Source organism: Eretmochelys imbricata, chromosome 4, assembly GCF_965152235.1.
Source record: "Eretmochelys imbricata isolate rEreImb1 chromosome 4, rEreImb1.hap1, whole genome shotgun sequence".
In the NCBI taxonomy this organism is placed as follows: Eukaryota; Metazoa; Chordata; order Testudines; family Cheloniidae; genus Eretmochelys; species Eretmochelys imbricata.
In genome coordinates, this window is record NC_135575.1 from 101875378 (window position 1) to 101889344 (window position 13967).

Consider the following 13967-nt stretch of genomic DNA (forward strand, 5'->3'; position numbering starts at 1 on the left):
GTCGTGAGCCACTCCAGACAGCATGACACACAGTATTTTAAAGGAGAAACTGAGTGAGACTCAATAAATACCTTGCAAGATATTTGAACTTCTGTCAGAGAGAACTGTTTACCAAAATAAAATAAAACCAAAATAATACCCATTAGAACCAAACTCCTACACTTTTCCAAGTAAAGCTGTTTTAAACAGAAGGCAGCACTGAGGATTACAAATGAGTCGCACCTATTTTAAAACAAGCCTCAACTCTTACAAACAGATTTGCTTCCCTGGCAGTTTCTATCCCGTTGACTTTAGGAGTTCCCTGTCAAAGTCTGAAGTATAGCTGCATTAATCACATATACCAAAGTGCTTATTAATGCCCTATCTAATAAGAGGAGATTGTAGAACATTTCTGCATTTGAAATATGGACTTAGTGATTGCTAATAATGTGAAGTAATTATTTTCAATTATATCAGATTAAAATCACTTCTCACCCATAACCTATTATTAATCCAAGAAACATTTTTACTAGTTATTTTCTTTGTTAGAATTCTCCCACTCCAAAGGTTGTGAAACTTTAGTTCTCATTTCACAATGCTGCTGTAGACTTACCAAGGTCAATAAGTATTGCATGTTGCTGGGAAGTTAATTGTTTTAAGAGTTCTTTGTAGGGAGTGTCCTTTGGCTGCTGCTTACTTGGAAACTGATGTTTAAGATGGTATTGTTCTGCTAAAAACTTCCAGATCTCACCCCGGTGATGACGTGGTACTCCTTGCAAGAAAGGGAAAAAAATAAGGGTGAGTGGGAAATACTTTACTCTTCTAATCACAGGAGCAAAAATATGTCTCAAGTAAACAGTCCAGTAGAACCTCAGAGTTCTGAACCCCAGAGTTACGAACAACCTCCATTCCTGAGGTTTCATAACTCTAAGGTTCTACTGTATTAGCCAGAGTGAGGCTTGGGAGATCTATCTAACAGAAACTGTCTGTGACCTTCCAAGTTATACACCCTGTGGAAGACTACAGAAGCTGGCTATGCAGCAGGCCTACCTAGTTAGAATTCAGGTTCATCTGGTTTGCAAAATGTACCCTCTTTCCCCCCACTGGCCAAAGCATAAAAATCCTAATGGGGGCATGGGGGTGTGGTGTGTGCACACTGGTCATGCGGTTGGAACAGCAGCTGCATAAGGCTGAAATTAGAATTATGCAACCATTTTGAGAAAAAAGCACCACAAACAAACAGCTACTGTACCAGCTTCTTTAGGCAAGTACCAGCCACATAGGCCTCTAAGCAACCTAAAACTGCTGAACTGTTAAGTTACAAGTCTTCTCCACAGCTTTCCAAGCTGAAGTACACCATCTAAAGCTTTTTGATGGAATTGATATAGATTACTTTCTAATACCGCAAACTATTGTCCTTCTGGTTGGCACAATCAGAAATTTGGGAATCATCAAGAAAGGGGTAGATAATAAGACAGAAAATATGATATTGCCTCTGTATAACTCCACAGTACGCCCACACCTTGAATACTGCATGCAGATGTGGTCGCTCCATCTCAAAAAAGATATACACTGGACCCTCGCCAGAACGTGGGATTTGGGATCCATGTGTGGTACGGCGTTAAAGCGGGGACCGCGTTATAGCTGGCACCACGTTAAAATGAATTGCAATTAAAGTAATTAAATTTGGGATCCATGGCCACGACCTCATTATATGAGAATTTGCGCTATGTAGACACGCGTTCTAGCGAGGGTCCAGTGTACTGGAGTTGGAAAAAGTAAAGAAAAGGGCAACAAAAATGATTAGGGGTATAGAACAGCTTCTGTATGAGGAGAAGACTGGCACTTTTCAGCTTGGAAAAGAGGCAACTAAGGGGGGATATGATAGAGGTCTATAAAATCATGAGTGATATAGAGAAAGTAAATAAGGAAGTGTTATTTACTCCTTCTCATAATACAAGAACAAGAAGCCACCAAATGAAATTAATAGGTAGCAGGTTTAAAACAAACACAAGGAAGTATTTTTTCACACAATGCACTGTCAACCTCTGGAACTCCTTGCCGGAGGGTGTTATGAAGGTCAAGACTATAAAAGGGTTCAAAAGGGAGCTAGATAGATTCATGGAAGATAGGTCCATCAATGGCTATTAGCCAGAATTGGCAGGAATGGTGTCCCTAGCCTCTGTTTGCCAGAAGCTGGGATTGGGTGACAGGGCATGGATCACTTGATGATATCCGGTCTGTTCATACCTTTTGGGGCACCTGCCATTGGCCACTGTCAGAGGACAGGATACTGGGCTTGATGGATCTTTGGTCTGACCCAGTATGGCCGTTCTTATGTTCTTACAAGGTACTGTGCACTAGGATTCATGCACACCGTAAGCACCCAGCATGTGCAATTCAGACATCATCTAGTGATTAAAACACAGGCCTGACAGTTAGGAGGCATGTGTCCTATTCTCACTTCTGCTATAGGCTTGCTGTGCGACCTTGGGCAAGTAACCATATTTTAAAGCCTCACTTTCCCCATCTGAAAGAGGAGATAATGCTCCTTTCCAAAATCACACAGGTGATGGGAGGCTTAATTTATGATTACTTGCAATGCGCTGAAATCTGTAGATAGAGAAGTGCAAAGTATTATCATAACTAAGGCCCTACCAAATTCATGGTCCATTTTGGTCAATTTCACGGTCATAGGATTTTAAAAATCATAAATTTCATGATTTCAGCTATTTAAATCTGAAATTTCACAGTGTTATAATTGTATAGGTCCTGACCCAAAAAGGAGTTGGGGGGGGGCACACAGTTATTGTAGGGGGTTTGTGGAACCGCTATCCTTACTTCTACGCTGCTGTTGGCAGCGGAGCTGCTTTCAGAGCTGGGCAGCCGGAGAACAGTGGCTGCTGGCCAGGATCCCGGCTTTGAAGGCAGAGTTGCCACCAAGAGCAGCGCAGAAGTAAGGGTGGCCTGGTACGATATCGCCACCTTTACTTCTGTGCTGCTGCTAGCGGGGCGCTGCCTTCAGTGCTGGGCACTTGGCCAACAGCCACTGCTCTCCGGCCACCCAAGTCTGAAGGCAGCACAGAAGTAAGGGTGGCAAAACTGTGACCCCCCCCCCCAAATAAACTTGCGACCCCCCCCGCGCAACTCCCTTTTAGGTCAGTGCCCCCAATTTGAGAAAAACTGGTCTCCTTGTTAAATCTGTACAGTATAGGGCAAAATCACACAAAAGACCAAATTTCACAGTTCGTGACATGTTTTTCATGGCTGTGAATTTGGTAGGACCCTAATTATAATGGTTCAGGCTGTGTTACTGTTCAACATGAGGAAAGGTACTTTACACGAAGAAGTCACTAGGGCTACTCATAGCATAAGATTGTATTCAATGCAAATAAGGATATTCCAATCTAGTCTTAAATGTGTTGGAATCAAGGGTTCACTTTTAGAGTCATCTATGAGTTGTGGTTTTTATTGTTTCTTTTGGTAAATATTTAAAACATAGTAAGAGATCAACACAGGAGGTCAAAATTAAGTCAGTTATCAAATAAGGGCTGAGTGGAGTCAGACCAAAACTTTTTTCTTTTCTTTTTCTTTTATTGGGGAAAAAATGCAGATTCTGCTACACTAAAACAACTTTTGTCAATTTCACTCAATTGTTTCAATTGGGGGAAAAACCTAAATGTTTCATTTTTGATATCTGTGAGAAAAAATATTTTTATTCAAAATAGCTTTGCATTTTTAAATTTCCTTTAATTTTATTTTAAATTAAAAAAACAACAACATTAAAAGCTTGAAATCAAAAATGTTTTATTAATCAAAACAAAATTTTCCTTGACTTTTCAGAATTGCCCGTGAACTGAAAATATCTGTTATTGGCCTGGCTCTAGAAGAAATATATACGAGCACAATTTTACAGTACTTCCTTACATAAAAACCAAAATGAGTAAGTATTTTTCTGATATGTATTTTTAATAGATCATCATTATCTCCAGATCATTACTTTATAGTGAAACTCCTGTAAGAACATGCTAAGAGCAAAACTGATATTTGAAGCAAAACCAGAGCACAATGTAAATAGGGAGTATCTTCACAACTACTTTCAGTGTTTTGAACTTGGTTACTGAATTAAAATACATCAAATGGTGTAAACAGGCTTTTCGATTCACTGAAGGAACCAGATTCTGTTCTCAATTACACTCCTGCAATTCCGTTAGCTTCAATTGGGTGAACAGGTAACTGGCAGTAGACTGGCCAACAGTATAAATCTATTGCTACTGTATACACCATTACAGATCAATTAAATCCCCTTCAGGGCAAATAGTTGCTAAATTATTCCCATATCAATTATATCTGTGCATACTGCAACATCCACATAAACAAGGTATTTATTCCAGCATTTCCCCAATTGAAGATATTTTGTATTTAGATGCTATTATTGATTAAGACTCATACTAAATATATTTATCTGCTTGCTTCAACCAGTATAACAGTAAAAAGTTACTAGAAAAAACTCATTCTGAATTAGGATTTGGTGTACAGTATGTTTGCTGAATTCTGCCCCCTCCCCCTTTTTTTTCTTTTTTTTCCATTCATCTCATGTTCTCCTTCTGGTTCTTTTCTTTTTTGGTGGAGTTTCTTTCTAAAATCAGTTTAAGGACATTTTTTTCATTGTCAGGAATTAAGTTAGAAACTTGGAGCCTCACGTTGGTATTTTGGAGTTATAAATCAACTGGTCTGGTGTCATTTGCCTGTCTAAGGCCTGGTCTACACTGGGGGGTGGGGGATCGACCTAAGATACGCAACTTCAGCTGCGAGAATAGCATAGCTGAAGCCAACGTATCTTAGGTTGACTTACCTCGTGTCCTCACTGTGCAGGGTCAACTGCCGCTGCTCCCCCGTCGACTCCACTTCCGTCTCTCGCCGCGTTGGAATACAGGAGTCGACGGCAGAGTGATCAGGAATCGATTTATCGCGTCTACACTAGATGCAATAAATCGATCCCCGCTAGATCGATCACTACCCGCCAATCCGGCGGGTAGTGTAGACGTACCCTAACAGTGGATAGATAGACAGGCTCAACAACCTATTTTATTAAACATCTGCTAACAGTGGATGATGGTTAGTTACCTACCCAAAGACCTAGTATGCTACACAGACTGGGAATGTACAGTGCCTGGCTCAGCAGGGCTGAAGCCTCCAAACACTACTACAATACAGACAGTAATAGATGAACAATGGCCAATTTTGTCAAACACATTTTTTCAAAAAAACCTTAGGCTGTGTCCACTTTACTGCTATTAAGACCCAACTGTTCATCCATTTCTGAAATACTTAGGAAGAGAGCTATGCCATGTCTGCCAGATATTTGGAGATATATAGGCAGTGTGGTAGAGGGGACTCAGCTGACAAATGGGCAACGGCAAAGAATGTTTGTTCCGGTATTGCATAGAAAACATCAGAGGGGAAAACAGACATTTTCTCATTAGCATATGTGGAACTCATGCATCTTCAGCAAGCTGTTACCCATGAAGGCTATTTACTGCTACTTTGAACCTTCTAGGCTTCATGATGACTGAAAATTCAAGGCATTCAAAAGCATTTTTTCTACCTCCTTTTTCAAGAAGCCTATGGTACACTCAGCAACCTATACAACTCAGTCAGATAAATCTGCACTGTACTGTGGAAGATATGGTCCTCCCGGGAAGCCGGCTCCTAGGAGAGCCTGAACTATAACTCCCAGAGGCAATATTCTAGGAAAATGCAATTTAATGCTAATCTGACTCAAAGGAAGCCTTCTGAGTCCTTTCAACATAAGAAAACATTTTGATTTTAGGAATCTCAAAATGTTTTGATCAAAAAGATTGAAATGAAAAGCTCTGACATTTAAAAAAATTCTATTCAGAATTTGTTCTGTGAAAAATTTTGAAATTTCAACTTTTCATCTAATTGCAGAATGAAAACTAACATGGGACTTTCCTGCAGGACTGAAATTACAAATTTAACTCAGCTATAGTAGATATCATTGTCTCACTTGGGACCACTTTGTTCCCTTGTACAGATACTGTATTGAACCTCTTTCTGACAATGTGCAGTAAGAGCTGGGATAGGATTTCCAGGTAACAGTTTAGAGAGTTTACTCTGTTCTTTACATGAATAAATCTTTGAGGGGTTATCTGTGTTTATTTTCAACTCAAGTTATAACAGCGTCTAATACAATTGAGCGGCCTTTGCTACAACTCTGCTGTCCAAATCTCTCTTCCCCTTAGGATGAAGTTCATTAAAAGTGAATGTCACATACTTTACCCTCAGTTCCATGGTTGCAACTATGGTTTAAAATCAATGGGAGTGGCAAATGTGTAGCTAAGGGGCAGCGGGCCTCAAATGTATCAATTTGAACAGTGTCAATTGTTTATTTAGACCACTGTGAACACCCCACTTAATAAGGTGATAAAAGAACTGATATTGGTAGAGAAAAGCAATCAGAGTGACTTCTAACATTAAGTTGTACATGAATTCCACCATTTCAAAAATATAGGCCATACTTACCTTGCCCAACAGCAGAATGTATTGTTTCCATATCAGTTTTTGTCTTTGACCTTCCTGGCGTACTCAGCATTTTTTCCCAAACCAAAGTTACATCTTTCAAGCACGGAGTGATTTCTTCATAATCAAGTTTCAGACGCCTGTTCAGCAAATCGTTTTCAGAAGCTAGGAAATGATATTAACAGTGTACCAGTTAAGATTGTACAATACTATTGAACAGATTCACTTACAGAGGGCCTTATCATGCAAACGTCCACGCAGATGCCTGTCTACATCACTGAAGATGTAGGACTTTTGACAAGCTCCGTAAGAATTTCAGGATGCTTTTTTTTTTAAACTGTTCTAGTTGTGCAGTTCTGTTGGAAGCCATTCTGTTAAAATCCATTCCGCATGGCAGCTCAGATGAAGAGCCTTACAACTAGTCAAATCTTTAAAGCTGAAAGAGACACTGAAGATGGTTAATGAAACAGGCAAGATTGTTAAAGACAATTTTGATTTTTCCTCTTCACAAAAAGGATTTAGTGTAAACAAGACCAAAACTGAACATGAGATATTAAAGTAACGTAGTCTGCCCCTTTGTAAGCTACCCTCCCTTTTGACTCAGAATTATCGAGGAGTATAGCTGTTTATTAGGAGTAGAACACAGTTACAACACTGAGCACATGCCATAATAAAAGTCTGTGGCAAGTCTACTGAGAATTTTAGGGATATCAATTTTTAAAGGGGGATCAGGGAGTCAGCTGATTTTGTTGGAGGATGGTGGTGATATGGTCACAGCCTTTGCACATGTGAGAAAGTGAGCAGAAGCACTATTTTGACCATGTGAAGGCTTGGGGAGACCCTAGAAATGCAAGAGAGGCAAGAGGAGATAAAGGATATGTCTACACTGCAGACACCCACTCTGGTTTGTGGGGCGCGGGCTAATTGCGGTGTCAGCAGGATCCTAGTGCCTGGGCTACAACCGAAGCCTGAATATCTACATCACAATTAAACAGTCCCTTAGCCTGAGCCCCTTAGCTCGAGTCAGCTGGCACAGGCCAGCCTCAGGGTTTTAATTGCTGTGCAGGCATACCCAAAGAGGAATGAGGATTTAAAGTGTTAAAAAAATTAACTCATATTAAATCCCAAGCAGGTCTCCTGAGTTGAAACCATGTTTAAAAAGTTATGTGTCATAAAGTTTCCATCACTTTAATGATGTTTGTGTGATATATGCACAATACCTCGTTGCTGTGACGATGCATTACTGTAATGCATTACAGTGTACTGTCATTCTGAGGACATATTATTACCATACATCGGAAGACTACTGTCACTTTGATGATTTAATACCATAATGCTTCACCAAAACAACACTCCTATTTATCACTGTGTTGAGACAAAGTTAAAAGGACAAAGTAACTTTTTAATAGTTTAACTCTCCATTGTTAAAGCTGTTTATACAAATTTAAGTCTTATTTTGCTGGTTTTTCCTCTCTTCCATTTACGGTAGAGCTGTAGTTAGTAATATAATAGTAATATTAACAATACTTTAAAAAAAAATAATTTACAGAATCTCTGATCATGCCAAAATACTTTGTGTAACAGCATTATTGACTGTGTCATTACAGCTCTGGGCATAGTTTGCTATACAACTTCTGCCACTGAAGTTTTTAAAGCACTGATTTTTGTGGGTCACATGAAGCAAGGGCTATTTTTCAATTTGTCAGAAAGGAATGGTAAACTGGATATAGTTAGAAAATTTTCACCTTTAAATTATATAATGATTCAGGCCCCAATCCTGCCAGCATTTATCACGTGAACAACTCAGTGGAATTACTCGTGTGAGTTAAATTATGAGTTTTTGCAGGATCAGGGCCTTTTAGTTTCCCAATGAATCAATTTGTAGGCCTTTTGTGACATTTCATTAATCTGAATAACCTAAATCCTTGAAATTTATTTAAATTTTTTTTTGTTCCTAAATCCATTTTGAGGTAATATGTTTCCTGGAAAGTAAATTAAAGGCATCAGCAGAGACTTTAATCACTGCAGTGTTTTCCAAGGCAAGCGAGTTCACCTTATGACTTAGTTTACTGGGGCTTAGGCAAGCAAAAGTAACCAGTGAATTCAGCTGTTTTGTTTCACATCCCACACTAGTATGATATACTCTTCTAGAATGCTATCTGGCCTTAGAAGCACAGATTGCAGCACTAAATACTGAATTCAGACTGTGTAGAAAGATTACGCAAACTAAACAGTTATACTCATGGCAATCCAATGCACAACACTGAATTCCCACTTCTGTTTCAACTATGTGGTTTTTCCTCCTCCCAAGTTAACGACGTAGGAATTTACAAAATTAAAAACTAAAATGCTTCATCCTTACTGGATATCATTATAATGACCACCATTTTCCAGATGGATAAACCGAGTCACAGGGACATCACAGACTAGATTTACAAAGGCATGTGCCTAAAGATGCTGATAGACACCTTACAAAAACACCTAAACGGGTTAGGCACTTAACTCCCATTGAGTTAGGTGCCTAACCTGTTTATGTACATCTGTAAATCCCACTGGGTACCTGACTGCATCTTTAGGCGCTTAAATATCTTTATAAAGATAGCTCCAAGTGACGTGCCCAAACCTTTGATGATGTCAAATATGAAATTGCTTAACATTAATCTTCAAGGTAACTGACTGCAATTATGATGAGAACTAACATGAGGATTAGTGGTATAGTTTACTATATGCTTCTAATCTCAGTCTGTTACCCTAAACTTACTGATAAGGAACCTCTATGTTACCATACTCAAAAGTCCTTAAGATTGATTTGTTTTAGGATTTGACATGATGATGCATTCTTACTGGTTTCACTGATTTGTATTTGTGGTTGTATCCCTCTAATACTAGAGGGAAAAGAAATTCTAACTAGAAATTATTATTTAAAATGTTTGTAAGAGGTCACTTTTTTCATGTTTGTCTGTTTCCAAATCACAGTTGCCAACTTTCACATGGTAAATAAGCACCCCAACTTTCACAATAAACCAAAAATCAAGCTAAACCCATTTCAAAACAAGGCCAAAACAAGCCAACCCCTAAGAACCCCAACACTCTGTGTGAGTAGATCCCCCCAGCGCGCAGTGTGGGATTGTGATAGGCCCACTGTGCACCCTGTCTCTCTTCCCCCCTTGCCCCTGCTTTCCCCTGCTTGCTGGGAGCCAATCAAAAAACAGAAGCAACAAGCTACAACAAGCAACAAGCTAGAAGCCAAAAACTTGCCAACAAGCAACTCACAAGCCAACTAAGCCAAAAACAAGCCAAATTTCTGAGTTTTTTTTTGTGGGTTTGGCATGTCTGTTCCACATATCCATCCTGCTGTGCCAAAGGTATGGTTAAAAAACCCAAACATAAATTTTATCCAGAATTTTCTTTTAATGTACCAGAGATTTGATTCTGAGTAAAGGAATAATCATTTATTACTTTTTAAATAAAGTGAAACAGACTTTCACTTTACACTCTACAAGGCATTTTAAACACAATGACAAGGGTCATGTTTATTAATCTGCCTTTTCTGGCTGGCTTAGTGCTGGAATTCTGCTTTTGGTACCGCCTCTGCCTTTAAAGTCAACTGTTACTGGTATCCAATATTTCATGCCTAGGGTCAGGGCCAATCAGAGCGGGGGAGCCAGGAGGGCCATTTGGCCTGGGCCTCAAGCTCAAAGGGAGACTCAAATTTAGACACTTATTAATGTTTTGGCATTTGATAAGTTTCACAACTTATTTTTATGAGCATCCCTATTGAACCAGAAAAGCATTTGTTAAATAAAAAATTATTCAAACTATGTCTCACTCTTTTTTGGTGCCTTATTTTGTTTTCATGTGTTGTCATTTTTTATTTTTTATTATGGCTGGGGGCCTCAAAAACTGGAAGTGGCCTGGACCTCTCTGGACCTCTGAGAGGGCCTGCCCAGGGTCATATAAAGTTGGCTCAGGAATGGAATTACAACCACAAAACAAAGGACACATCTACCTGGGGACTTTTGGTGAGAAGCCACGAGAGGAGTGAGTGAAACTAGGATACAGAAAGAAACCCTAAAGATTAAAAGAAAGCAGTGCACCTTTGTTTTTGTAATGCTTGGCTGCAAATTAAAAAAAAAAAAGTCTTACTCCTTAACTGCTCTTCTTCTCTTTCCTCCTCTTCACATTGCCATCGTTTACCTTCAGTACTGCTGAAAGCAAGGCTTCAAAGAATCTAACCTCATGTGACCTCACTCTTCAATTTCTGCAGTCTGGAGATGTCCCTCCTTCAAATGATGAGACTTTTGCAGTGAACGCAAGTAGTGCTAGTGACAACGGAGGTTTGTGCAGAGAATAACATACAAATAATGTGATTTATTCTCCTCTAGGTCTGCGCACCTACCTATCCAGACTGAAGGGAAAAAAATGGTCTGTTGCTATGTTAGCCAGGACTACTCCTTTCAGATCAGTATTTAGACTCTCCGTACTGGTATGTTCAACAAATATGCAATATGTAATTAGAGGTGAGCCAAACTACTATAGCAAAATTAGAATTGGGTACTATACATGTTGACCTTTCTGTAGAACGAGAATTAGGCACTTTCGGGCTAAACAAGTTCAGATGCATTATGGTTACACTTCTATTGAAGTGTGATTTATCTACACATTCTTGGTAGGACATGTCATAAAGTATACCCTAATGTTCCAACATCTTTTTTACTACAAATTGCTCTATGCTTGAACATTGAATTAAAAGAATTACAGCACCAATTATGTGTCAGCTTAGAAAGTGACTCTATATCTCTAAATAAATGCAACTCCACTCAACAGAGGACCCAACTTGTTCACATTTTCTTCAAGTCAAAAAGAATATCATATAAAAAAACCAAAACATAAGGCCCCTGGTTTTCCTACATGAAGATAATTTTAAAATAAGCATCGCAGTAGCAGCTTGCATTAGAGCTGATGGGTAAACTGTTAGTCACTTTTTGTTTGTCTTTTGCAATTAACAGTATTATCTGGTACTTGAACATTTGGAAGCATAATTTTACCTGGCTGTTCAACGTACAGAATGCCCATGGAAGTCAATGGTAGTGGTATGCAAAGATTGAGGGTAGGATATACCCTTAGTAAGTGAGAACGCCTGGACAGCAACAGTAAATATTTAAATGTGAAATAATGTATCAAGAGATAAAGATGGTAAGTAGTGAATATTATACTGCACATTTAATATTAGCACTTTTACTGCTTAATTTAGTAGTAGTCAAAATGAACGTATTCTGTGCTTATTGAAACATTATTGCATATTAAAATATTTACTGTTAGTTCCCAAAGATGAAAACCCCTGAATATGTGGCTGATAAAAAAGCAAGCCTGCTAAAACATGTTCTCACATGCTTTTCAAAACATGTGTCACGGGCTGGTTCCTTTGTATAACAGCAACTCAGAGCACTTCTTGAAATTTATCTGCCTGTAAGGAAGAAAAAAAAGCAATTCCAAGATACACGTGCTCCTGTTTCTTTTAAAGACTTGTTTCTTTCATTTATTGACAAGTTTCAGACATACCGATCTTTAGTGTATTTGTGGTTGTTTAGTAATCAGTGTCTATTTTCTCTAGACAGAGTGCTGATCAACATCTGACTAAGCTTATTTTCTTATTTTCATAGATATAAGTGTCACACGGTGATTTAACACGTTATCCGTGGATTTCATGTGGGTTTCACTTTGAAGGTGAAAGAGGCAAGAAATAAACCATCGGAGTATTTAAAAAAAGAGAAAAATATACTTTTTAATGTTAAGTCCCATAAGAACTGAAAAAACCTTAGGTTCCCACATGTTCAGAAATTCCCACAGCAACTGCATAATACAGCTACCAGCTAAAGTTCTAATAGGAAGTTTTATAAATCTCTGCCTGAGTTGAGCTTCCATACTACACAAAATCTTTCAGAACTAGCTCAGACCTCTACCTAAACCAACCTTCCCTGGCTGGGCTAATCTTTCAAGACTAGACTCCCAGGCTGCGCTAGGTCTTTCAAGAATGGAACAAATCTTTTGGGTTCGGCAGGCCTTTGCCTGAGCCAGGCTTCCAAGCTAACTTCAGTCCTAGGTTGACTTCAGAAATTGGAGCAGGAGTTTGCCTAAGCTAAGCTTCCAGGCTAGACTTGACACTTTCAAAGCTGGGACAAGCTTTGTAGCTCCTTAACCCCACCCCCCATTAAACTCCAACCCATCAGCCAATGACCACTCCATCACAGCTACCCAGGACAACGGATAACATTGTTAAAAGTGACTCAGGTACCTAAGTCCCATTGTTAGAAGTCACTTGGGCTGATTTTTCAAGGGCACAAATGGCACTTAGGTGCCTACCTCTCACTGAAAGTCAATGGGAGTTAGGTGCTAAGTGTACTTTTGAAAATCTACCCCCAAGTCAAGACTGAAAATGGGACACAGGCACTTTTGAAAATTTTACCCTAGATCTCAATATTCTGACTTTGTAGTGAGACACCAAATTAAGTCAACCTGATTTTAATACCAACAACCTGATCCTTAAAACAAGAAGGGCTAATAATGGAATGAAGTAGATTCTTTCTAAAAAAGATAACGCAAGTACAGAAACACAAGTAGATGCTTAAGGAAATACAACACAGTGCACATCATAAAGGGCAATCATCCATTCAGATTTCAAGGTACCACAGAAACCTGCACCCAGGTTTCACTGTCCCCTAAGAGCTTTTGCTCAGCTTTGAAAGAGGATTCCATTCAGTACTACTGCAGTTCCTACAACCCTAGGCCTCTTTCTATACAGTTGTCCGCCTTGACAGACAACCCTTCCTCTCCACACATCTTACTCAGAGATTTATCCAGGGGTGTGTGGGGGAGGGGCAGGAGTAACCTGTCCTTCCTCACACATTATCTTGGTACCAGGTGCTCCCTCCCTCAGAAGTCTTCAGAGGATTATCGTGGCCACGCTCACCCTTAGTGTCTTTGACAGGGCTAAGAGGCTCTCCTCCTCCAAATCCCAAACGGTCTTTGGACTCCCTCTCATCTCACCTCAAATCAGAGAGGAGTGACCAACCCAACAAATAAAATTTAATCTTGGGCTTTCTGTAAAATGGAGGACATGGAGAATAGGGAAAGAAATTAATAGGAAGGCCAGAACCTCATCTATTTAAGTAACCATTAAAATTTTTTACAAAATACAAAATTTTACAAAATACAAAATAGGATCTATTCAAAATTTTTACTAACCTTGCAACTTTTGATTTTCCTTTTCCATTCTGAGGAGCAGTATCTGTTGAAGAATGGCTTTCTGCCACAGTTCTCGAAGCTCCCGAGTTGTCCGTTTCCTGTCTTCTTTCACTGGCCCAAAGGGGCCATCTTCACAAACTGGTTCTAACGGGGACCTGGGTGGAAGATCTCCCAATTCAGAGTAATCTTTAAGAGACAGA

The 13967-nt window shown here is 39.3% G+C and overlaps 1 protein-coding gene across 2 annotated transcripts in view; it reads right to left on the reverse strand.

Moving 5' to 3' along the window:
* The window catches only part of TBC1D1 (TBC1 domain family member 1), a 186881-nt gene that overhangs the window by 42620 nt on the left and 130294 nt on the right, over window positions 1-13967 (reverse strand). For both annotated transcript variants that reach the window (XM_077815752.1, XM_077815751.1), the window contains exons 12-14: window positions 13768-13953; window positions 6526-6687; window positions 593-751 (exon numbers count right to left, since the gene is read on the reverse strand). In XM_077815752.1, the coding sequence (XP_077671878.1) occupies window positions 593-751; window positions 6526-6687; window positions 13768-13953 (507 nt within the window). The remainder of the gene's footprint in view (window positions 1-592; window positions 752-6525; window positions 6688-13767; window positions 13954-13967) is intronic.